At 42.9% G+C, this 25,519-nt stretch overlaps 3 protein-coding genes across 4 annotated transcripts; 2 read left to right on the forward strand and 1 right to left on the reverse strand.

Moving 5' to 3' along the window:
• Positions 1-4,140: 4,140 nt before the first annotated feature.
• FAM47E (family with sequence similarity 47 member E) lies at positions 4,141-9,849 on the forward strand. Its single transcript, XM_057429980.1, is given in 11 exon segments — positions 4,141-4,648; positions 5,801-5,926; positions 5,928-5,962; positions 6,415-6,555; positions 7,113-7,231; positions 7,234-7,326; positions 7,743-7,894; positions 9,039-9,116; positions 9,705-9,723; positions 9,726-9,806; positions 9,809-9,849. Coding segments are annotated over 11 exon segments (1,248 nt in total). The 5' UTR covers positions 4,141-4,285.
• Positions 9,850-13,204: 3,355 nt separating this feature from the next.
• On the reverse strand, positions 13,205-18,942 carry JCHAIN (joining chain of multimeric IgA and IgM). The gene is made up of 4 exons (XM_057429964.1): positions 18,758-18,942; positions 15,038-15,173; positions 14,115-14,195; positions 13,205-13,627 (listed from the first exon to the last, which is right to left on the reverse strand). Exons 1-4 carry the CDS (start codon positions 18,819-18,821, stop codon positions 13,426-13,428), a joined length of 483 nt encoding a protein of 160 aa, XP_057285947.1. The 5' UTR covers positions 18,822-18,942; the 3' UTR covers positions 13,205-13,425.
• A 3,909-nt stretch (positions 18,943-22,851) lies between these two features.
• UTP3 (UTP3 small subunit processome component) lies at positions 22,852-24,574 on the forward strand. 2 transcript variants are annotated; one of them, XM_057429962.1, is made up of 2 exons: positions 22,852-23,251; positions 23,294-24,574. In XM_057429962.1, exons 1-2 carry the CDS (start codon positions 22,891-22,893, stop codon positions 24,502-24,504), a joined length of 1,572 nt encoding a protein of 523 aa, XP_057285945.1. In that variant the 5' UTR covers positions 22,852-22,890; the 3' UTR covers positions 24,505-24,574. The 2 variants fall into 2 exon arrangements, with proteins under 2 accessions (XP_057285945.1, XP_057285944.1); XM_057429961.1 differs by having other exon boundaries at positions 22,852-24,574.
• The last annotated feature ends 945 nt before the right edge of the window (positions 24,575-25,519 follow it).

The following is a 25,519-nucleotide window of genomic DNA, read 5'->3' on the forward strand; positions in this document are numbered from 1 at the left end:
TAAAAAAAGAGCCTTACCATTGATAAGTACAGCCCTTATGAGGCAGGGGAATTGAGGACAGATTGGGTGGTACAGGAGAACGGTACGTTTAGATTTTTAGTAGCTGTAGATACAAAGCTCCTCAGAGGTGACACTCCTTCCACCTCCCATTTTCCAGACAATGTCACAACACATTTCAGATGAGTGTATAGCAGTGGTGAGCATTAAACGTGAACACTCAACAAGGATAACAAGAAACTTAGAAAGTTCTTTCTAATTCAGTTGTCTTATTAATTTATCTCTAAAACAAGGCAATAGAATGCTTACCTCTTACTTTGTATAGCTTTTATTCCCTTTAGGTAACTGATTATTTACACTGTAGAACAGATTTACATTATTATTTTACAGAGCATAGTTGTCTTATATATCAACATAAAATTAAGGATTAAACATGGCATTGTTACAGGTCCAAAGTTATTATTACTTCTCATTTCAAGTGAGACAAGGCTTTTCCCACTAAAAGACTATTATTATGACAGTAAGAAAGTCACAGCCAGCTATAACCACTTGAGCACATTCACTGCCTGCCTGCCTGTAACAACCTGAAAATATTGGTTCAGATTAGTTCTGGCTTTCCCCAAACCCTTAAAACAATTGGGTTCCTGCATAAGAAGCACATCCAGGCACAGCGCCTGCTGAGATGTGCTCTAGCTGTCAGACGCTGCCAATGCTGCAGGTACTGAAAATCAAGTACAGTTTCACAATTTGAACAGGAAGCTGTGCAAAGCTGATGGACCACTTCCTACTGGCAGGGACACTGTAGACTTCTAACTGAGGTCTAACACATCTCCTGGTCACTCACTCAGCAAGTCTGGGACAGGGGGAATATATATATATATATATACACACCCATATACATTTAAAGCTTCCTTTTCAGGGTCACATGTGACTTCTTTTCAGGGAAATACACACATTTTCACTCACTTCAAGTACAGACACCTGCAAGAGCACAGCTTAAGCCTGATGGGCTGGATACCACCATTGATGGTTGGCATTAGAACCTAAAGATGAAGGAATTTAGTTATTTAAAGAATAAAGAAAAAAACATCTGCCTTCTGTCACCTGCTGTGCTTTCTAAACTAAATAGAGCTCATTTTAAAACATAAGCCAGAACAATAGGGCTAAGAAAAAAGAATTAGTATTTCACATAATGATCTTTAAATTGATTAATTTAATCAGCATCTTGGCATGCTTAGTTTCTGCTTTCAGGCATCTCTGCTCTATTGAAGACTTCAGCATAGTATTCAAAGAAACAGAAGTAGTATTTCATGTGATTGTGAGCTTTCACTCAGTACCCTTCAGTCATGTATTATCACAAACTAGTTTTGGTAAAGAGAATGTAGAACTATACAGCTGTTACTTAAACTGAATCAGAAAAGCAGATCAGTTTAAGAGTAAACTGATCTAATACAGCAATCAATTATGAACTTGATGAAATATAACACTTTAATCAGCTTTGAAGACTAGTAATTTTGGAAGCAACCATGTTAGAAACAAACTTTACTCACACCATTGAAAATATCCATAGCAATCTACTGGATTTTTTTCCTAGTAGGTTGGTAAAAACAACATTATAGCTTTTGCTTCTACAGAAATTAAAGATTTTGTTTAAGGTTAGAAAAAGTCTAAAGACTGAACTATTTTTTTTTACTTAAAACCCAGTGAATAGAGTAAGCATAACTATCATACAGCTTGTTTAATAAAATTATTATTTGCATCTTAACTACTGCAAATAAGAAAACACTTAGCGTAAAAGTTTTTATAGCCTTTTCAGTAAAAATTAACTTCGTAGCCTTTTAAAAAGATTCTAATTTCTTAACTAAAGCAAGGAAACAAGCTACTGAAAAGCTTCTCCTTTTTTTCTATAAACAGAGCAAATGCCCAAAAACCATTGCATAAGCTTACCTTAATTTTAAGAAAGCAACTATTTAAACATAAAAAAATCTGCTCATTAAGAAACAAAACAGGATGGTTTCTTTGCTGCTGCTATGGCTTTCCCAGCTACTACAAAGGAAAAGCAAACATTAATCTAGTGAGGAGCTCCATGTGAGTATTTATATCCCAACCCCCTTCTCTCCTGCACACTCATTAGTCTAATTTCCATGAGCTCATCAAGCCAGGAATGCTTAAATTCAGAGGGGGGAAAGGGCCACTTCCTTTGTTTTGTTGGTGGGTTTTTGTTTGGTTGGTTTTTTTTTTTTTTTTTGGCAGGTGTTTTCTTTGGGGTGAGAATTGGAGATTTTGTTTACTCTGGGTTGTTTTAGGATTGGAATCTATGGAGTATATCACTTGTGCTGTGAGTAGTGTTATTTAATATAATAGGGAACTTTGCTGGAAGAATCATTAGGCAGTGTTAAAGGGTGGGTGCAAAGTATGATTTGTTTAATTTATGCGTGATTACTTTCTGATCTGTATATGGATGTTAGTAAGCTTTGGCTTTTCTTTTTGAGGATTCTGAGTTGAAATTTTTTTGTGGGCTACATTTAATACAATGTTATTAACTTGATTTATTTAGTCTTTTTCTTGAGTGTTTTCTCAGGCCAAACAAATGATCACTTGATGGTCTAAGGGCAAACCATTCATAGTTCCTCAGTCTTGCATTGTAGATTTGTAAGCTTCTATTCCCCCCATCCTTCCAATTCTGGGAAAAGTCATTCCTGTCACACTTGGATTTTGCCTTCGCTGGGTTACAGCTCAAGACAGAGGTCCCCTGCTGCTTGATATTCTGACAGTAATTGAATGTTGGGGTACACAAATAGACTTTAATGTTAGAAAGAGTATCAACCTAGTGTCTGCTGGCACTGCGATGCCACGTATTTGAATTTGTTTTATTTGAGCTTCCAGTAGGTACGTAAATTTTCTGATAGGCTTCGGCAGCGCAATGAGAACTGATTGAGGAATTAGCAGAATTTATTCCACGAACTGTTAAAGAGAGCTACTCCAGTTGTCCCAAGTCATTCCTTTTGAATTTATCCACCACTCTGTGTCATGATTCAAACCCACAAGAAGAGGTAACACCAGACCTGACCCATGTTTGCTGCTTGTATTTTTCTTAAAGCGTGATGGTAAAGAACAAGTCATAAAGGCACAATCTTCCAGCAGCAGCAAAGCCTTTGCTTGTTCAGTCATAAATAAGTGTGGGTGTTGAAAAGATAAGGATATCTGCTGTGGCAGAAGAAAATTCTGGTCTAATTCCAGTATTTTTCTCTGCAGTTCCCAGGAGTTCTCCATGTTTCTGTTTGTGAAGAAAGCTTTTGCTCTAGGCAGGAAAGGAGTTGTGAATCTGGTTTCCACAACAACCAGCTACAAACATGCTTAGTGTTATTATGCCAGCAGGGACTTAAAGCTAGTGCCTTCCTTGTCTAAACAACATGGCTGTAGTGTTAGCTTCTGCAGGTTTTCTTACACACCTTTTTCAGATTTTCTGGGAGTTTTCTTGTGGAGTGCCTTGGAGGTAACTTTCTATACGTCAGTAAAAATAGAATAAGATACTATTTTTCTCTCAAGGTACTTTTACTGTCAGAGCTGTAAAATTATCAGGTATGTATATTTCTAATTCTTAATACATTCTTAAAATGTATTTTACCTCTGGATTAAGCAATTCCTGAGTATATATCTGGATAAAATATGCATTATACATCTGCATAAAATGCGTGATACTGCACTATTTGATATTGCAAGTACGTTAATGATCTCTAAAGCCAACCTCTTAGGCTATTAATTTTTGCTATGCTTTAGCAAGCAAGTACCTTATTGTATTGCACTGAAAGTACCAATTTAAAACATCTGTCAGTTGCCATTTGACTGTTTAAGCCAGTATAGCTAAAAACTGTGGAGTGACCGAAAGCTGGACAAGTTATGGTTAACTGAAATGAGGTGTTAGGAATATTTGTCATCTTGAACATACAATTTCACAATATTTTTCTCAGTAAAGCAATAGGCATATATAAAAAATGTCTTGAAACAGAAGCTCTATAACATTAATTATTTTTTTATTAAAAAAAAAAATTTAATGCCAGTATTTTGTGTGCTTGAAATGCCGTTTTTCAGTGTATGATGTCCTTCAAGCAAGTTGTCAGTGTTTTATCAGCTTTTCTCAACAGCTGTACAGCAGCAAGATGCTGGCCAGTGTGGGTGAGCACACCTGGACCTGAATATCCACTTGTGCTCTGGAAGTACTCCCGTATTTTTCATTAGAATAGAGCCTTTAAGCTCTGCATGATGTAATTTGCTTACAGAAGGGAGAATGTCTTATAAGGGCTTTCAAGAAAGCAGACCAAGATTCTCCAACTTGCTTACTGGTCAGTGCTGGATATTTCTGAAGAAAGGTCTAGATGACTTCAGAGATGGCTTTCCTCCTTCACCTGATAACATGCTTGTTAATGGCAGGAAGCAGCCTGTCTCAATTACCCTTGAGAACAGCACACCAAAATCTTTGTCCAGAGCTCCATGGAAGAAAAGGAACCAGTGCAGCAGAGCAGAGGTCTGTCTTTGCAAGCTCAGCCTGCTACAGCAAGCCAGGAAGGATTATGTTGCACAGAAAGAGTGCTATCTGAGCCAGCAGCCTTCAGTGTGCTACCCATGCTTGGAAAAGAGCACCTCCCCAAAGGTAATCATATTGTAACCTTGGTTAAACATTGTTTCTTTGGAGAGTGGGAACCGGAAACCAACATAGAAGGCAGCTACTATCGTCAATTCAAACCACACACCTAGTTCTGTTTCTTTCCAAACTAAAAACAAGGCAAATAATATTAATGTTAACTTATATTTAGATGGTCAGTCCAAATTGCTGGCAAGTTAATTGTGGAGCAGTATTGTAAATGGCTAATTGAGGAATCAACAGATCAAGGAAAATGTGCTATCTGCTAAGTTATCAACAGGCAGTGATACAAATAGATGTTATAGAGCAGGAAACAACTCTAATCATAATTGTTAAGAATATACCCAAGATAGCAAAGTATATCTCATTAGCTTTATTTCTCAGCATGTTTACAGAATCTTCCTTTCCTTCCTTGTTTCCAGTTCTTGATATTGCTCTGCTTCATGCAAGCAAAAGGTAGCAAGTTACCTTCTGTGCAGCTGGGAACTTCCGGAATGCTCTTGTCTGGATGTTGTGGAGGGTAGATAGTGACTAAATACAATGGCAAAACTAAGTTATTTTGCTTCTAGTACCTCTCAAAAGGAACAGGGGGAAGCTGGGAGACTTTTGGAAAGACAGGCTTTATGCTAAAGAAGATGGGGAACTGAATGGAGTGCCTTAGCATTTTTTTAGCCTTGTCTAAAGGGATATACTCCCCTAAGGCTTGGATGCAATAAGATGATAGATGGGTCCAGTGGGAGAAGCCTTATATTTCAGAGATGGAAATTGGGTGTCTGTTCTATGAGACCAGGCTCTCCCTGATCCTAGGCTATGATTACTGGGACAATGGGATCATGAAACCAGGGGTTGTACTGACAGGAAGGAAACTTAAAAGTGGTTGAAGGCAAGCTTCGTATGTGGTATAGCAGATGGCCATAGAAGATGTCAGAGACTAGACTTAAAGCATGATTCACAGTTCTAGCAAGCAGCCTGAGGTGCAGTTAATGCTTTAGAGTTTTTTGGAAAAGGTCTGTAAATTGAGGCTTCTGGACTATGAACTGCCTTAACTGCTAGTAGATGTGTAGGTACTTGCATGTCAGGCAGTCCTTGACAGCCCCCAAAGCAGACTTCCTCCAATGAGATTGCTTTTGATCACAGGATGTCCTTTTGCTTGGCTTGCAGATCCTGAAAGAGGTTGCAGGTGTCCTGGATCCTGACATGATGCTAAAGAGTAAAACTGGCTACAGTGACTATGAACAGGACAACCAGCCTGGTCAGGAGGTGCTGGGTCATATGGAGGACATGCAAAGCAAGCAAAATAACAGCTTCCAAGACACAGGTACAGTGAGTACAGTACAAGATGAAGACAGCAACAGAAATGGCTCTGAATGCCCCATTCTGAGATGAGTGGAAAAATAAATTAAGGCACTTAATTAAAAGTTACATCAGTATGTCATGGGAGTAGTTATCATTAAAAGATAGGTTCCTTTGCTTTCCTCAGTGATCCTGATTAACTGGCATCCCACCTTGTTCAGAGACTAGTCGTGGTTGGTGCTGAGTGATTCAAAATCACAAGGAGACAGCTTTGCTGGTGGTTAGTTTTGCAGGCTGAATTAGCTGAGTCAGAGTAAGTGCTATCACTTGATTCTTTCCTAAGCACTTCTGATAATGACAGGCAGATGTGGTGATGGATGCATACAGTTACAGTTTTCTATTCTGAAGGTGGCAGGTTGACTGGTGACAGCTGCCACAGCAGATAAAGGGTGTTTCACATTGTACTGCATTAATACCTGCAGTGGCAAAGAGTCTTGAGTCAAAACCCCATGCATACAGCTTCTCAAGAAGGTAGCAGCAAGAATAAAGGAAGCCACACTGGCTGACTTTGTTCACTGTGACAAACATGTAAAGCAAGCAACCAAGCATTTTTGTGACTGGCTTGTCTTCGGTAAGTAAAACGAAACTGCCACTACCTGCTTTCTTTGATTCTGTAGACTTATTTGCTACTTTTTAGGCTAAATGTGTTTGGGCTCAAGAAGTAAAAATGTGACTCTGGATGTGCAAATCTGAGAGCCAAAGTCAAAACCAGCATTTGACTCACAGCTCTGTCCTGTTGGGACTAATGGGGCTTAGCCCACTAAAGTGAAAAGCAAGGAATAAATATCGCTATACAAAATTACTAATTAAGTTTGCTGCAGAATATTTTTTTTTTCCCCAGGAAAGCCATCCATGTCCAAATGACCATTTAACTGCCTCACCTTGTAGCAATCCCCTTTCATATGAGATTAATACACCAATGCATGTGTTAGATCCGAACTTTGTGCTTGCCTTGTCACTGTGATGATTCTAATGCAAGCATACTTGTAGATCAGCTGAAACTATGACACTGAGTTGAGTTTAACAATAGTATAGATGGCAAGGAGGCGGTAACAGAAGCAAGAAAGTACTACTACTAAGGAGATGTTGATTTCTTCCCCATTCTCGCTCTCCTGGGGTGGATGTTCTGGGGTGGAGGGAATTGGAATATTGATGAAGATACCCTCATGAGCTTGCTCAACACCAGCTGTGAAAGGGAGGCCACTGTCCCTTCACTTTCCAGTGCTGTGAAATTCATCAACATGAAACAAAGCAGCTCAAGAGCCAGGACATTTCACCTCCCCAGTTAGCTGTCAGGAGTTCTCACTACCTAAGGAGCCTGCCCTGCCAGGTTAATGTAAGGGACCCCACATTTATACTTGATAAAGATCTAATTGTTTGGATGGTTTGTGGTGGAGCCTCTGGCTCCCAAAGTATGAACCTCACATGGTTCCTTCCCAAGTTCTTACAAAAGTGAGTTTAAAAAATGGCTAGATGACTTGAGGGTAGAGATTTCCAGAAGTACCTTTAAATACTGTTTCCCTTTGAGGGGAGTTGTGAGGAGGGAAGGGAAAAAATTGCTAGTCATTGTCATCAGCTGTAACCTAAATATTGTGCAGTTGTAGGATATAAGATCATCCCTGGTAGACTCTTCAGAGGTGGCATTCAGGTTCTGCGATGGTCTGTACTGCCTATGGTATGAGGGACAAATGCCAAGATGATGAAAGAACATTGCAATAGTTATTTCGTTTTGGTTTTTTTTTTTTCTTCTAAGTCCCTTCCCAAACAAAATAGGAGAAGATCAGGTATGGAGCATGGTATCTTGATCCCAAAACATGCAGAAAACTGAAAGCAAATGAACCATTAAAATAACCAGAGGCCACAATCAATAGCCTTGGGAGTGCAAAGAACTGGTTTGAAAAGGTACTGTGAAAGTCAAAAGCAGTATCCATTCTTCTGTGACATAGCTATGAGATTTTCTCACAGGGATGTATCTGGGCACTTTATTGTAATTGGCAGCCACAAACAGATGTGGAACAGACCATGTTATCCAAGCTGAGATCACCGTGGTTCAAACAGGCTCATTGACTTGGATTAGCCTGTGGCTTCATGGCACTAATATGTGGACAATAGCCCCAGAAGGCAAATAAGCACAAATCAAGCTTAAATAGCTGTTGCACATTTAGTTATTTTAAGAATGTTCTAGGGTGTGCTTATCTTGGTTTAGTTGTCCTGCGATACCCACCTTGACAAAGGTGCTGGATTCATCTGTGGCACAAGGTGTTGTTAGGAGGAGTTTGAGGAGTAGGCAGGTTCTTCAGTTGCTGGTCTTAGATGTAGGTTTAGTTTCCACTTTATTAAAAAAAAAAAAAAAAAAAATTACTCCACCTTCACACTTAGGACACAGTACAAAGGGAAAACGCTGTTAATGCTCTAGAGGGCAGTCCTTCCAAAGGTCAAACTGAGGAGCTGCTGTGACTAAAACCATGCCACATGCAAAAGGCTGGTAAGTTGATGACAAGTGTTGCTCCTGGTTTATGAAGAAAAAAGACAAACGAGTAATTTTGGCAGGGAGGATGCCTGGGAACAGCTGAGCTCAGAAGAACATAAATGCAAAGGTTATAGCTGATGCTGCTAAAAATAAAGGAAAAGTTTACAATTGAACAACAATCTACCTCATTTTGTTCAGCTTTTCCTGAAAATAGACTGCAAATCAGTGAGGGTAGGTGTGCTTACTTAGAAAATGAAGAATAACTCTTCCTGCCTTGATGCTTGCCAAAGCTGCTGGGGGAAATGACTTTGTGTAGTACACAGGACATCAGATTATGGACCATAGGTTATAATTCGATAAAACCAATTTCATGTTCACAAAGCAACCTCATTGCTTTTAGAAGCAAAAATGAAATCTGAACTAGTTAGAGCTGTTAGCAGTTGAAATACGTATTGGTTGATAAGCTTTCATGAAAGTTGGACAGACACATACTGCATGGTTTCTTTAGGCATGTGAAACATACATGAATATGAAATGTGAATGTTTTAATTTGACCTACTGTGGAAATTAATTCAGGAGATAGAAGTCACACAGCTCTACAGCACACAGGCCTTTAAGGAATTCCTAGAAAGAAAGGGCCTCAGACAGCCTTTGGTGAGTCATGAGAATCTGCTTAGGGTGTTGTGTGCGTCCCCAGGTTGATGTGCTTGTGGCTATTGCTGTGTTGTCCTAATGTCCTGGTTGTAAAAATGCCTAGACCAGGGACTTGGAGTTCTTCTCTCCTATGTATTGGAGTTTTTGGAGGGGAGGAACTGCTGTAATAGCAAAGGGGGGGCTCAGAAAGCAGCTGGGGCTCTGTTGAGCAGGGGGTCTTGAAAGCAATGCTGTGATTCCCCCTGTTCAGACTTAGTGTGAAGGACCAGTGCAAAGTGCCATCCTGGGAACAAGCCTACAGGTATTGTGATGTACACCTGGGACTTGTGTAGCTCTGCAGCTTGTGTGGCTGGAATTATTAAATGCCATCAGCATGTGCAAAACCCTGTGCTATGTAAGCAGATTTAAACCTCAGTGCTGGAGAAGAGACTAGACTGAGTTGGATCTCACATCACAGGCAACAGCTGCAACTCAGCCATAGGTGCACCAGACATTTTACCCTTTCTTTTCATGTATTTTACCTTGTTCTTCAATTCTAAGTATCATTTGAGGCTGCTAATCATGTTTATGTTTAATCTCTTGTTTCAGTTCCTTTGGAAAATGGTGGCTGAGAAAATGATAGAGCTCCAGAGGAGTCAACCAAAGCTTGCAAGAAAGTGTCTGAAGAGATACAACAAAATAAGAGAAGGCTGTTCATGACCATGAATTAATACAGATTTCTAAATTTTCTTAAAAGGAATAAAACTAGTAGCTGAGTTGCTCCTAGAAGAATATTCTCACATTGGAATAAGCCTTAAGGTAGTTTGGAGTCAATTCTGAAATGGACAAATAGTTTGAAGATTGGATTTGGAGTACTAAATTCCAGGCACAAACCACTTGGCTATCTTAGCAATGCTTGGGCTTGGCTAGAAGGCAGTCATGATGTGTTGTGCTGTAAGCTGCTGTCTAGACAAAGATCCTGGTCCACAGACAACTTCCTGCTTTTTTAAGCTTTCACTTTGTGCTTACTGCTTTACAGAACAGAAATAAGTGATCTCTGAATTCTCTAAGGTATAACCGGTGCTGCAATCTACACACCTACTGAAAATTGAAACCTTCCAGCTCAAAGTGTATAAGGCAGTTAGCTATAACTAGACAAGAAATGCCTAATAAAGACAGCTGAAGCCTTTGCAGTGCTGGGCTGGGCTGTCCCATAACTCTTTGGCCTATTTGTGAGTGAAACTGCAGCTTTGCCTTGTTATCATAATAAACTGCCCTGATGGCTGAATTCCCTACTGTAAAAGAATGCCTTTGAGCTCAAGGATTTGTTCCTCTCAGCCTGTATATGTGCTGTAATTTATGCTGCTAATTATACTTTTTGGTCTAGCTAGAAACAGGATTTGAGGATAAATTTCCATAGTTTAAAAAGGATGTCTGAAACAACTAGCAAAAAAATCCCTCTAACCCCACACTGTGTAAGCAACAGAACAGGATTTAGGCAAGGAAGACAGACCTGGGAAGAGTTAAGTCTAAAAGCAGTCTGTGAGGAGATGAAACAGAAATGTATCCTACAAGTCTGAGGCAAAATGAATTAAGCTTAAAGGCACTAATTATTCAAGAAACATTAAATGCAGCTGAAAAACCACCCTGACCTGTGAAGAACAAGGACCTGGTAGGTAAGCATTGCAAGCCCAAGGGGGCAGCCTTGTCCCACCTTAGTCAGAGAATGAAATGAAGGAGTTCACACCAAGGCATGCATTCTTCCCCCCAACATCAGGACTCGCCAAAAAAAATCCCACTTGACGTAGGAGCTGCACAATCTGAGAACCATGATCTTTCAAAGCAAGGTGTGGTTTTGTTGGCACAACTAAGCCTCCAGCAAGGGGTATTTGTCTCATCCATCAACACTTCCACTGGTTAGAAGGCTGCAGACACTCTCCAGGGTGCTTTCAGAGGTAAGTAGACCTCACTTGCTCCTATTTTACTGTCTTGGCCTTTCAGGTAAGGATTCAGAGCCTGGTTTAACTTGCTGTGTTGCTTTGAGTTGCCTAAAACCTGGTTAACACAATCCAGGTTAGTGATGTAGGCTTCTCCCTTTTAGAAAACATGGAGGGAATGAATCCTGATGCATTATAAAGCTTAAAAGCACATAGGGAGTTTGCTGAATGCCTTTTTCTTGTTTCCCAATGGCTGATTGCTCTGCCCAAGGTGATCTAAGCAAGTAGTTACTCACAGCTGCTTTGACTTCCTTCTTCCTGAATGCCTCTCATAAGTAGTCTGTTGTGCTGGTGTTGCTGGGCTTCCAAGATCTGCAGCAGGGTGATTTCCAGTCTTATGGAGGTGAACCTTCCATTGTCTCTACAACAGGATGCACAAATCGATATGGAAACTTTGTATTTAGGCACAAGGTTCTAGAGTTAGAGGCAGAGCCCCAAGGACTGACTAGTTGTAACCTCAAGAACTGTGCTGGGAGATGAAATGCAGCCTCACCATGACATACTAATTTCTTATATCATATTTGAAGAAGAAAATGTCTGAGATGTTGGTGAGTTTAGTACCTAGCCCCTGAAATATGTATAGTTGTGTTAGCAGATGGCAGGAGTCTATTTGCAGGGAGGTCCCTTTGCATTTCTCTGAGTTGGCATCTTTTTGCCGTCTTTCATTTTTGAGTGCATGGTCCATAACTCTGATGTAACAGAATGTAGTTAGGGTAATCTGTCTGTCCTCTTTGCTCTTTTCAAGACTGTTTTTTCTTGGAGGACAAGACACCTTGTATACAAATGACTAGCCCCTGGCATACCTGTCTTGAAGGCACTTTTATCAGTGGTGAGGTAGGATTCTGATCTGCACCTTGCAATTTCAAGAGTGATTTAGGTGATCTTTGGATGTTCAAGCTCTGGTCCTGCACTGACTGACAGGGCCTTGAGGCAGTTCAGTCAGGTGGAACTGATCCTAAACTCATAAACCAGTTCAGCCTTGATCTGTTATAGCTTCTGCAAGTACATCATGATATTTCTATCCCAGTATTTCAGAAGGCTTTGCCTGTAAGTATAGGCAGTTATTTAGGGAGAACTTCTTCCTCACTGTGAAGGAGGGAAGAATACAATTATAGACTTGGCTTTTTCTGAGTTCTCATTGAACATAACACACAGGCTGCTGCAGAAAATATTTTATTCAAAGTTTCACTAACAAAGCTACAATTAGAGGAGTAAGGCTTTTGCTGGTTTATTTCAATTATGTGTGAAGCCAGAGATCAGCCTAAGGCTTAACAATCAATTTCTGACAACAGTGAAAAACATACCAGCCATCCCAAACGTAATGCTGGACACCTTGGGCACTCATTCACAATGTCTCTATGGGCAATAGAGAGTAAAACACATGTCAGATGCAATAAAGAATCGGCTCCTTGATTTGGGTGGGGTTTTTTGTATGAAGAGCAAGTCTGCTGATGTGAAAGAAGGAATAAATCCCTAGCTAAGGCACTGCTTGAGCGATTGAGTCACCATGGGATTTCTTGAAGTTTTAAATGCGAAGTGAGGAACAAGAGGAGATATTTGAACTATCTTGTGACTGAACTGGGAGCAGGAGTGGAAGAAGGCACCAGTATCAGTAAATAAGCATGGAAGGTGAAATACCTAATGTTCTAGAGGGGTATACTATTCCTGGCACAGCTGAGCTCCTGGCAACTTTGCAGAAGAGTTCAGGGTAGAGTTATCTGTTGGTCTTCTCCAAATGTACATGCAAGCTAGAAGCTTGCAACAGTCAAAGTGCTTTAGAATGCCCAAATGAATATGACATTTGAAATAGGAATCCTTGGTCTTATCCCTCATCTTTTCTCTCAAATCTGGTTGTACTTCTAATAATGACACAAATTCTGCTAATGCAGTCAAAGGGTTTTTTTTTTAAGGTTGTGCAGAGGCTTGCTCGAGATGGCTCAGGGAGAGAAATACACAGATGTTCCAGCAGCCTTGCTCAGATGAAGACTGTTGGAAGACCACCAGAAAGACGAGCTCTCCAGTGTTGTAAATCTATGTAGTTCCCTTTCCTTAAAGAGAATTACTGATTTAGATCTGCTTAGGATCTGGTCTATATAGTGATAACATCTGGGGCATACAATAATGGCATTGTAGATATGTGCCGGGGATGAAGAGTCTGACAACCAGTACCTGCTCTTGGCAGATGGCAGTAGTCTGCTGTTGAAAACAGTATGAAGAAGCAAGTTGGCATTACTCTGGGATCTGGTATTTTGGACACTCTTGTCCAGGTGCTAATGGTGCTATACAATTTTTTTTTTATAGGAATACTAAATGTGAGGAGGCAGCGGACTAAGCTAATCAGCATAGCAGGATGCTGGTGTCAGAACTGCTTGCAAGTTTTTCATCTCTCCGTGGTAGAGGAATGGGAAGTTTGTAGTGTAGCACTTGTCCCGGTTGTAGGTGTAGCAGGTTTCAGGTTCATCGCAGGAGGTGCTTTGCTGGGCCTTGTGTATCTCACCACCCAGCTCAATCTCTACAGGATCACATTTTTTGCAGCTGGAAGAGATGGAGAACAGAGCAAGTGTTCAGAGCTGTGATGAGAAGATGCCCCTGGTGAAACCCCCATCTTCCTTGCTGATCTGTACATGGATCTAGGAGAGTATTGTGACCTTTTTAGGTTTTACAAAGGAACCCCCAGCCAGATGCTTTTAGTGTTGTCAAACTGCTATTGTCAAGACTGGTCCCTGAAAGGGAGGGTTAAGCAGGCTATGTGTAATCTGCTTATATTTAAGACATTTGAGATGAACAAGGGTCAGAATGAAACATTTCCTGTAAGTGTGAGCCCTTTTCATGTGAATTAATCATGGAGATAACTATTTCTTGGCCTGGAACAGAATATGAAAGCTGGACTGTGGGGAAAATTTTCCTCACTGACCCTGCCTCACCTTCTCTACTGGCCTTCGAGCATGTTTTTGAGCTTGGGTAGACAATGCTGGTGGGGTGATGAAGTCTTAGGAAATTACTTTAGTAAACAATTACTTACAGGTCAGTCATGCGGTAGACAAAAGTGGTTCTGAGTGGGGACAGGGGGTCAGAGATGTTCTCTCGAGCCTTCAGGGGGACTCTGCAAAGGAGGGAAGAGAATCGCTGTCATGAAAACTGCTTATTAACCAGAACTACTCTGCTGGGAACAATTCTGAGTTTTCGTTGTCTTGTTCAGACTGTTTGCATTCCAACTTTTCTCTGTAACAAAGCCCAGGAGCAGTGCATTTTGGCCCTTCAGTGCCCTCAAAGGCAACCCCAAGATGACTGCAGCAATTTCTGAAAGTGCCACTTGGAAGGGGACAGTGCTGATAATCCTTTAGTTTAAACTCTGAGCTCTCAGATGCCTGAGAGACTTGCAGGACATGGACATGTTTAATTACTGTTTCCCGTGTTGTGAGCTCTACCAGAATTCCTGTGGCTCTGAGCCTGAACTTGGTCCATGTTTCAAAGACACACACACTGCTGTAAGGTTTGTGTGAATAAAGAAGACAAAATCTTACTCTTCAACTGAGACATGCCTCATAGGATTAACCTTTGTGATAGTTCAGGCATTAACCAGTTTTCTCAGCCTATATAAATAGCAGGCTCGCTTTGAGTCCAGTGTCATCGGCCCAGTTTGGGTTCAGATTTAATCAGCTGTAGAAATGTTACACCCTACTTCCCCAGTCTATTATGTAAAGCTACAACGGGACTTCTTAAAACATGAAAATGCTTTTTGTATCTGAAGGAACAAAATGCACATCGGTTCATGTAAACTATAAAAACATGAAGCAAAGGGAACATTCCAAGATACCGTAGAAAGCAGCCCACAGGAAAAAAAGTTCAGTTCCTTAATGCAAGAACATGGGAAACAATGCAAAGAAAAAGGAACTCTTGTAACACTTCATGTAACACTTCATGTAACACTTGTCTGCCACTTACAGGATGCGTATGTTTCTCTGTAGAATTTCTGCATCAGGATTTTCTTTGGAGGGGACGAACTTTGAGGTCACTGTTACACACTGACACTTGTTATTGACCAGCACGTGCTCCTCGTCCTCAGGGTCACGTGGATAACCTGTGAGCACAGGATATGCAATCCCAAAGTCAAGAAGACAAACCCTGAAACCTGCTTTAGCAGAAAGCCAAGTGATGAAAATGCCAGAACTGCATTACAGATATCATTACTGCATCTGGGTTGATTAAAACCTGGGTTGCAGGTACAAATGAGCCTCTTGGCAAAGATGAGTTCTGCTGTCCTCTCTGCTTCATCTACAGTATGGTTCTGTATGCAGAGGTGATGGGACTGGGAAGGAGCAAATGATGGACCTGGACACTGTGTGGCTGGTCAGAGGCAAACATGCAGCAGTTTCTCATGAAATAGGAAGAAAATCCCCTTGCAAGCCTCAAGCTACACTTGAGAGCTGAAGTCCTGCTTTTACCTGAATGGGAGAGGTTACCCAATTCCTTTGTCATGCACCAGGACTAGTCCAGCAATCCAAATCCTAGTTTGGATCTGGCCTCTAAATAAATGTCCCTGATTTTGCCAATGTAACAGTTTTCCTTAAGTAATATGTTGTCCTTCAAGCCCTTCAGGGAACAGATGCCAAAAAGCATGACGACCCAGCAATACAGCAGCCTGCTGACTTGGCAGTGAAAGGCAGGTGGCCCTCATGCTTGTGGTTTGTAGGGACGGCTGCAGTTTTGATGTTCTTAAATAGAGAAGAACCACCTTAGGTTCAATATGAACTATTACTATTCAATATGAAACCCAGTTAAAATGGGGTAAAACATCCTATCTGTCACCCAGGGGCTTTTTGAAGGTTCCTGGTTGCGTGCGATACCTTCTTACTGCGCAGGTAGATGGATTTTAAGTAGCTGGTTCTTTGCTAGTTGTTTTTGCCCAAACCCATAATAAGCCAGCCCTGCTTCTATATGCACACAGTCATACCCTTCTTAAGGGATTGTTTTACCTCCCTCTGTATTTCTAAATGCTGCTGAAATAATGTTCACAGCCATCAGTATGGTATTGCTCTTCTTACAGAATCTTCAGCCTGCTTAGAAGTACCAAAACCAGTGATCTTTGTCAGATGGGGTAGTTTATATTGGGCTCAGCAGGACCTCAGTTCTGGGGACTGTCCTACTCTGCTAGTCCCTTGGCTTAACCATGGAGGGAAAGAAAAAACAGGCTGATGATGCCTGTGTTCATATCTGTGAAGGATTTCAGAGTCATTTTGACTTAAACGGTTTGGTCCCAGCAGCTGGGTTTGAGTTATCAAAGCACACATCAGTAATGAAGCAGAAACACACATTGTATAAGCTCATGTCTGGTTTTTCTCTTAATCTCCATGTCCAAAGCTGCTGGGTTTTATTAGCAACAGAGCCTGTTGCTACAGGGTGAAAGGGATAGTGCTCAAAGCCTGTGGGAGCAGCGCATGGACTCTCAGGTGGGCTGTAAGTTTTCTGATTGTCAGACACCGTTGGCAGCAGCTTAACTGTTACATAAAGCTGTATGCCAGACCATGCAAGGACAGGTCTCTGCAGTGTTGATTGGCAGAGCCTCCAGGTATCTAGTCCATGCAATGTCATGCCAATTGCATTCCAGGTTTTCTACCTAAGGTTTCTTACAGCTTCCTTCCTGCTCCACAATATGTCGGTCTCATCTGCTTCCTTTCCTCGGGGTTATTTTCTGTGATCCTTGCAGATGCTGGTTTTGTGAAAAAGCCACCAAAACTGTAAATGATGACTCAGAGTGACCCTAAAATTCCCCAGGTGGTTACAAATGCGGTTTCTGTGACAAGCAGCAGCAGAATACTTTCCTGAATAGGACTGACTGCGGAGTTTCTTGATCAGGAAGGAAATTACTTTGCTTCCTTACTTTGGGCAGTGGAGCAAGCCACCATGGGCATATTCCCCCAGTTTTCTTTATTTCTCTAAAGCATGTCCTGCTATAGCATGTGCCCATTGAGCCCTCTGGAGCAAGGGCTGGCTTTTAGCATTTCTCTGTACTGCACCCAGCACAACCCAGCAGTACAAATGCCACTGTGAAATGTGACTGTGACCTCTGCGAGTCTTGGCCTTTCTTTTGTCTTATACAAAGTCTCTTGCTTCTTGTCCTTCATACAGACCTTCCTCTGGTGTCTGCCAGACATGCATGCAATTCCTTATAAATCCTTAATTCAAAGCCAATAGTCAAGTCAGATTCTAATGGCTTTGGGAATTGCTCCAAAAAGTTTGGGAACAGGCTTTAATTCATCTTCTAAAAGCATATTAACATACTCTTATGAATATGCAGAGGTTTTTTGACTGTACTCTAAAAATAGTGTCCTTATTTAATTCCTTGTGTAATGCTCTTGGCTTCAGTAAGCATAAATTAGATATATTCTATATAATGTTTTCAAATTAAAATTACAAAGCTCAAAAAAGGGTGGCTTTATCAGCACTATCTCCATGCACCAACCCAGTAAAGTCCCTTTGGGAAGATGGTAGTTAAATAAAAAATTTCCTCATGCCCTTTTAAGTGTTAAGGTTAGATTTTCTGCTGCATGATTCACTGCAAGATGGGTGTTCCCTCCCTCCTTAACAGTTACGCAGATTTCAATATTGGCTGGTCCTGTAACACACTATGAAGCCCAACAGAAGCCAGCTTCAGCACAGTGAAGAAGCAAATGCATTCCAAAGATCTGTTCAAACCCTGCTGCAGGTCCAAATGGCTAATTTATTAAAGTAGGAACAGGCTCAAATAGCCCAAAAATACATTCATTTCAAGGTAAACAGTCCAAACAGCAATCCCATAGCTACACATAACTTTAAATTGACCTCCCCTCTAAACCGCTCATGTATATATATGTTTCAAGCCATGCATATGAATGGGGAAAGCCAGACTGGGTTCTGTGTTGAACCAACACAGTTGCTGAACTCAACATTTTCTGTCTTTTCAGCAAATAAACTATACAGCTGGATGCTTTTCACAGGAAGCAGTACTTTACAAGGACCTGCCTGGGTAGGGAACAAGATGCCCTTTCCCAAAAGTGGGAGGAAATGCAGGGATGCTGCTGTCCGTGCTGTTGGGATGGTTATCCTCGAGCATTGATTTAATCCTGTGGACCAGACCCACCTTGTGAATGAGGATGACTGTTGTATAGTATTAGTACAGTCAGCACCCATTATTTGTGAACCACACTGAGAAGTGTGTGCGATGACAGTCTGATCTCAGTCTAAATCAAGAGTATCCAGAAAATTCAGTGGAGTTAGACAATAAATTACAGTTTAATTGGAAGTAAATTTGCTGTAGCAATATACAGGATTACCAGAAAAACTTTGGAATCCTTTAAATCTGGCAGGTAACAGTCTTGCAAGCTTCTTACCACTGCAGAAAAGCAAGCATGCATGTTTGCTGTTTGTTGCTTCAGAAACCCAATGAAAAATGGCTAGAGTCTTAAATTTGCAGATAGTCTTGGCTTTTTTAGCCTCAAGGCAGCAATTAAAAACACACAGCTCTGTGGTGCAGAAAGACTCTGAGGTGTCCAAGCGGCACTGAAGCGTGACTGCTTGAGCAGGACTTGAGGTAGTTTTTTTGGCTTATAGAAATATTACTGACTACACAAACCCCATCACTGATCTCTTAAGCAGAGTTGTCCATGCTCTTCATTTCTCACCTACCTGCCACCAGGATGAGTCCCAAGGAGATGGCCAAGGCCACACACAGCAACAAAGAGCTCTTCATCGTGCCTTCCCTTCTTTTGAAGAACACTAGTGGACAGCCTCCCTCTGCCTATAAGGGTGCGTGGAAATGATACAGCTGTTTCCTAAAATAAAAGCCCAGCCGGCCAGCACAGCCACTGTGGAAAATGTGGCTGGGGACTGAAACCAGGCAAGTTCACTGCATGAAGACTTCCGGCTTTCAGAGGTGAAGAGGGGCAGACGGTTGCAATATTACTGTGCATTTTTATTAATCACAAAGTAACAAAGCTGCTGAGTGCAAGCTAGTGCAAACCCACCCTGGTCCTTAAGGGACATCTTGTCTTCAGGGCTAGTGGTGCTGAAAAGGAACTCCATGGATTTGCTGGTTAACAGAAAGTTCTGAGTCAGGTCCTGGGCAAACTCTGTGAGGTACTAGGCAAGCAGACTTCTCCTGATGGAGGGGAACACTGGAGAGGACCTGAGATTTGGCTTTTTTCCCAGATTTGGGATCACTTGTATAACTCTGAAGGCTGTCTTTAGGATGTTTATGTGACTTGTGCAGAAAAGCCCACTTCTTAAGGGAAGCCCAGTCTTAGCGAGGGCCTCCAAACACCTACACTGGGGGACAAATGCGGGGGGCAGAGCAAAGTACAAACCCCTGGCCTGTTCTTAGCCAGGGTTATTGCTTCAGTGTTTCCTGAATTTCTCCTCCTGCAATGTGTGTTTCTCTCAATTAACATGAGAAGCACATGGTAAATCTTCCTGCATCCTCCAGATTTTCCTTGTGCAGCAGAGCACCAGCCCAGTGACCAGATACAGGCTTTTCACCCACCCCATGCCACCTTGGGCTCACCCAGGGCTGGTTGCTCTCAGGAGACTGAAGTCCTTAGGCCACGCTGCCAGGCACCCAGTTCCTGAAAGGGCAGCCTGTCACCTCCTTTGTTCAGACCTTGCAGGCTGTGTATCTGACCCTAAAGGTGTTCAAATACTCTGGGATCTGTCCCCTGAGCTTTTTCTCCTAGCACAAGTATCTCCTATGGCAGCTGCATGATGCAATGAGCTGTTGTGTTGCATCAGCAGTGCTCACACGCAAGGTTTCCCGGGGGGGGGGACACGATGACATGGGTGCAAGCCCACCTCCCAGCAGGGCATCAGGTTATGCATAGCTCTTTATAAACCTTGTTCTCTCACTAGGGCTCCATCTTTAGGAGGGCAAAATTTGGTTTTGTTTCCTTTCTCCCTCCCCAGAAAATATTGCCAACAGTTTCATGTGAAGCTCTCTTCTGAAGCAGCAGCAGCAAGAGGTTCAATGTGCCCCATATTTTGCATAAGGTTAAAATGAGCCTGGTTAACTATAAGGTGGTAGGGGTGTCTGTCTAAAGCACTATTTGGTTCAGTCACCTTTGTAACAAAATAGGTAACATATTAAAAACATACAAGATGGTGGGACGCAGGCAGCAAAATAAAGCACTTGCAGAAGATGCTGGTTCTGGTCAGTTTTGCCAAACCGCACTGATAAAACACAGCACTGGTAAGATCCAAGCAGAATCATCCATGACCATTTTCAAGCCCAAAGGGAGAGACTGAGCAGAATTATATTTAGTGTGATGCTGTTGATTTTGATGTGTTTCCCCAACTGCTGGTGCTCAGCACACCTGAATTTCGGTTGCTAAATCGATATGACTGCATACAGGCCCTTTGGGCTTTATATGGTGGCACAAGAGCTATTTTAGTCCCGGTCAGCCACCTGCATGTCTCTGAGCATTTTGATCTTGCTTGCAAGCTCTTTAGAGGAAGGTATCTTTTACGGTCTGTTACTTTTATGGACTACCCCCTTTTTACTGTGTGACATTCTGAATCACCAGAATATTATCTGGGGAAGCAAACATTAAAGAACTGCAGCTGTTGGGTAAGGGGCTGGCAAACGTCACTGGCAGAGGCTAGTGGAGGAGTAATTGAGAATTTGAAAAGAAATGGGAACCAGCCTTGTAGTCTCAATCTCCCTTCACTTGTCCTGTGCCTCCCATCACCCCTGGACTTGCTGAATGAGTTTTCTAGGTCAGATGCTGGACAGGTGCCTGGATAAAGTGAGACAAACTTGTGTCTGTGGGTGTCCTTGCCATGCTGGGTGAGGAGCGGGAAGGAGGACAGCTGTACCATGGCATGGGCCATCTCCAGATAACACACCCCTGCTAGCAGTCTGTCCTACGGCTGGCTTCTCTCCTCATTTCTCATTTGGAAGCAAAGGAACTGGTGGGTTAAACCAGACCTACAGTGGTCACTGATTATTGTATTGGTGGTGGTGATTCCACTGATGCTTATAGCAAACCCCTGTGGTTTGGCTTGACCAGTTCCCACTAACTGGATGAACTGACTCACATCAGATATCGTTTCCAGCTTCATCAGAAATGGGTGATGTTTTCAGCAAGTCCTGGAGAAGGTTCACATGTCTGCAGATGTGATTTCTGCTTTTAGACATTAACCTTGGACTGAGAGTTAACACATCAATTCCATTTAAATCCAAGTGGAAGTTTGTCTGATGTTAAGGCTCTGAATTTTGAAAGGGCAAGACTTAAAAAAAGAAAAATAAAATAAGATGAGGGCACTATGTGGTGAGGGCAGTTACATGACAAGTGTCAGGGACACAGTGAAGGCCTGGGCTTCTGTAGGTCACACTTACAAAAGTTACCTGGAATTTTAATGACACAAAAATCAGATGCAGACTTCTCTGGGTGGACTTCACACAAAAGAGGGTGGGATTAATCAGCAGGATTACAAAGCCTCATTAGCAGAGATGGCTGTGCTTTAGTGGCCAACTAGTACCAAGTGAGGATTTCCACTGAGGTGTGGCTAAGAAATTGAATTAATGCCATGTCCCACCAAAACCAACTGATTTTTGTTGCTCTTTGTTATGCAGGCCTGTATCCAGGAGAGGTGGTATCTGAAAACTGGCACAGATGGATTTGGAAAGGGTGTCTTAGCCTGAAGTGAAACATACCTTTGGTACAAGAGCATACATGGAAAATTTAGACCCAGAAGTGACGATGCAGACGTCAGAAGAAAGGCTCCTAAGTGAGACTTGTCTGCTGTCAGACCTACCAGCATTCAAAGGAATCACTAAAAAGTGAGTAAAGTTGTGCACACACCCCCATCCCCCCACCGTTTCAGTTAACTTTAATATTTGCTTGGCAGGTCTTTTTCCACAAGGAGGTGTGCAGGAGTATTTATAAATAGCACTGCACCTGTTCCGTGGTGAGAAAAAGGCATCTGCACTTGTACACAGAGCTCCTCTTGTGGGCATGTGTGCCTGCCTAATTTATCAGGCTTTGGGTTTCTGAGCTCAGACTAAACTCAGCACTGTGCCCCCCTCTGCTCTTGTGGAACAGCTACCTGCATCTTAAGAACAGACCGCTTCTGGGTGGTCCAGTAGTAATGCTCTGTAAAGACTGGGTGATGGGAAGCACTTGGAAGAGTTCATGATCTCAGATGTGTCCAGAAAGGTTTTCAAATACTTTTTCTCTCTGAAAGTTTGATGCGATTGCGGGGTAATAAGATGTTTCAGTAAGAAAGGGGACAGATGTCAGGTGCACTTTGTATGTTGCTTTCCACCTCCCCCTTGTTGTAAGACTATACAGACAGCACTTGTATGTGTCTGTGCTTTTAGGTGAAGACAAGACCCCCTGAGGAGGGAAAAAGGCACTCTTATTTTTGTGCGGCATTATTCGTTGCTGATACCTGCCACGACTGAACTAACTCCTTGCTTGGGGCTGCCCGCGTGGCACAGCTCCTCAGGGCTATTACTCTATTAAAAACCTAATAGTAGAAATAAACTCAGTTATATTCCAGACTTTGGAGTGGCTACGAACTGGAGTTCAGCCCATGAACTAGAAGCTTAGCTGCAAGCGGTGGGGTTTGAATGAGCAAGTACTTCCAGGAGACACACGGTGAGGGCTGGCCAAACCCCGGCTCAGAACCCGCCTCCCTGCGCTCGGGCCACCGCGAGTCAGCCCCACCTCGCAGCTCAGCCCTGGGCCGCGCACGGCGGAACCGGAACCCGAAGCGTGGGGAAGCGGAAACACGGCACGGCACGGTGGAAGAGCCGGAGCGGAGCTATGAGGACGCGCCGCGGCACTCTCCTGCGGCCGCGGGCAGAGCCGGCCGAGGAAGAGGACGAGGATGTCGGGGAGCAGGCGGCCGGCGGGCAGGCGGGCTCCGAGGGCCTGCGCGACGAGGTGGAGGAATTTCATGAGGCACAGTTCCAAGCGGTGATGGCGGCCCTGGAGAGCGGGGAGGAGACCGGAGGCAGCGAGGAGGAGGAGGAGGAAGTGCTGGGGCTGCAGCTGCCAGAGGACAGTGAGGAGGATGGACACGGTGAGGAAGAAGAGGAGGAGGAGGAGGAAGCACAAGGGGTGGATCTTTTCCTGGACCACAGCGCAGAAGAGGATGGAGGTGAGGAGGAGCACGATGGGGAAGGTGAAGACAAGGAAAGGGAAGGTGAAGATAAGAATGGGGAAGGTGAAAAGGAGTTAGAAAACGAGGTTGAAGATGAAGATGGGGACTTGTCCATGGAAAGCGACTTGGAGGAGCACCATCAGGACACCAAACTGCCTCATGAGCTCTCCTGGGGCCAGCGCAAGCAGCTCTACTACGACACAGACTACGGGAGCGATGCCCAGGCCAAGGGCAAGCGTAGCCAGCAAGAGGTTGATGCTGAGGAGGAGGAAGAGGAGCAGGAAGCTCAGGTCATTCAAAGGCGGTTGGTGCAGGACTTGGGGGAAGATGATTATGGTTTAGATGTGTTTCAGGGCTATCTGGCTGATCAACAGAAAACCCACGACAGCAAAGGGCAGAAGATTGACAAGGATTTGCAGGCCCTTTCCAAGAAGGAGCAGCTCAAGCTGCTGAAGCAGGAGTCCCCTGAGCTCCTGCATCTGATTGAAGACTTTGAAGTCAAGCTAATGGAGCTCAAGGATGAACTGCACCCACTACTGCAGATGGTCAAAAATGGCACTATCCCGCAAGGGAAAGGCAGCCGCTATTTGCAGACCAAGTGTCATCTCTACTTGAATTACTGTGCCAATATCAGTTTCTATTTGGTTTTGAAGTCAAAGAGGATGCCAGTTCATAATCACCCTGTTATCGAACGGCTGGTTGCTTATAGAAATATAATCAATGACCTAGCTGTTATAGATCAAAAGCTGTCCTCACAAGTCCGTATGCTTCTGAAAAACTACTATGATAAGAAGGAAGACAAGTTACGGAAGGAGAAGAAATTTGCAGTGTTTCTACCACTGGATGTTAAGAAAACCAAATCCAAACGTGCTCCTGTACTTGCTAATGGCTGGGCTTCAGCTGGTGAGCCCTCCAGTGAGTCAGACCTGGATGAAGAGGCTGCTCTAAAATACTACCAGATGATGGAGAAGAAGTTGAAGCTCAAGAGAAAGAGAACTGAAGATGAAGACAGGCTTGGAGAAGAAGCAGTGTTGGATGGAGAGGATCCAAATAAAAAGAGAGGTGTCACTTACCAGATGATCAAGAACAAAGGCCTCACACCCAAAAGGAGGAAGATCGATCGGAACCCCAGGGTTAAGCACCGGGAGAAATTCCGGCGAGCCAAGATCCGCCGCAAAGGCCAGGTCCGTGAAGTCCGGAGGGAATTGGACAGATATGCTGGGGAGGTGTCTGGCATCCGCGCAGGTGTTAAGAAAAGCAGGAAGCTCAAGTGATAGTTCTTTTTCTGCATTCCTGAGAGCTGCAAGCAGCACTGCTGAATCCAATAAAGATTTTATAAAAGATTATGTGTTTTTTTTATTCTTAAGCAAACTGGGGTTGGGGTAGTATGTGGGTTTGGTTTTTTTTTCACAGGATGCTTCTGAGAAGGTGCTACCTCTAAAAGTAGCACAGGACCCTTCCTCATCCAGCCTGTGAGTTAAGATGTTTTCCTCCATTGGAACACTGTCATCTTTCTATACTGTAAATGCTGGGTTTGGGGGGCTGCAAGGGGTGTGTCAAGCAAATGGAATAATGTGGGAGAGTGGGGAGATGGGATGGAGTGACCTGAGGGCAGGTTGTGAATAAGGTTGATGCAGCTGTCACCACCTTTTCCTTTTTACTGTCTTGGTTTGGTCCATCCTTTTTCTGTGTTGAACTACAGAATGAGTTGCATATGGTTATGGTATTTAGTTGTTCTGATTATCTCCTCTTTGCCCTCATGTTTCGGAACTAACTACTCTGAGGCTCTCTTAAATCTCTAATTTTCTAACTATGCAGAAAGCTATTACTCTTTTCCCCTCCTCCTGAATTCAGTGAGAAGCCAAGCAAAGACCTTCCTGCATTTCATAGCTGTTTGCCAGTGATAAAATACATTAAATGCATCTGTGATAAATATGTTGTCTGCTGTTGTAGGTCTAAAGTAGCATTGATACAGGACAGACGGATGAGATCTAACATCGTCTTCAGTTTGAAGGTAAACTCATTTAACTGCACACTGAATTTCTGACTGGGAGCTCTGGTTCAGGCTGTAAAGGAGGAATGACTGATGAATTTTTCTTAAAAGCTGCAAACACTGTCTCAGGTAAGAGCTGCACTTGAGCCTGGGACAGTTTTCAGAGAGCCCATCCTTACTTTGTGTTCCAGTAGCATGTGAAAGGTACTGCTGTCAGTTTTCCCTGTGAAATCATTTACGGGGAATGAATGTTACAGACACCCTAGTTGTATCTAGGTGGTTTGGTTTAGGTTATG

The sequence above is a fragment of the Pezoporus wallicus genome, unplaced genomic scaffold (genome assembly GCF_028554395.1).
Source record: "Pezoporus wallicus isolate ANWC-B61680 ecotype Strahan unplaced genomic scaffold, APGP_CSIRO_Pwel_v1 contig_7351, whole genome shotgun sequence".
Taxonomy (NCBI): domain Eukaryota; kingdom Metazoa; phylum Chordata; class Aves; order Psittaciformes; family Psittacidae; genus Pezoporus; species Pezoporus wallicus.

Excerpts from the sequence above, each read along its gene's own strand:
- UTP3 (XM_057429961.1), top strand. The coding sequence starts at position 22,891 with ATGAGGACGCGCCGCGGCACTCTCCTGCGGCCGCGGGCAGAGCCGGCC.
- JCHAIN (XM_057429964.1), bottom strand. The coding sequence starts at position 18,821 with ATGAAGAGCTCTTTGTTGCTGTGTGTGGCCTTGGCCATCTCCTTGGGA. Across the intron at positions 15,174-18,757 it reads GGGACTCATCCTGGTGGCAG|GTTATCCACGTGACCCTGAG; the intron begins GTAGGTGAGAAA and ends CTGTGCTCACAG. Across the intron at positions 13,628-14,114 it reads GTCTACCGCATGACTGACCT|CTGCAAAAAATGTGATCCTG; the intron begins GTAAGTAATTGT and ends CATCTCTTCCAG.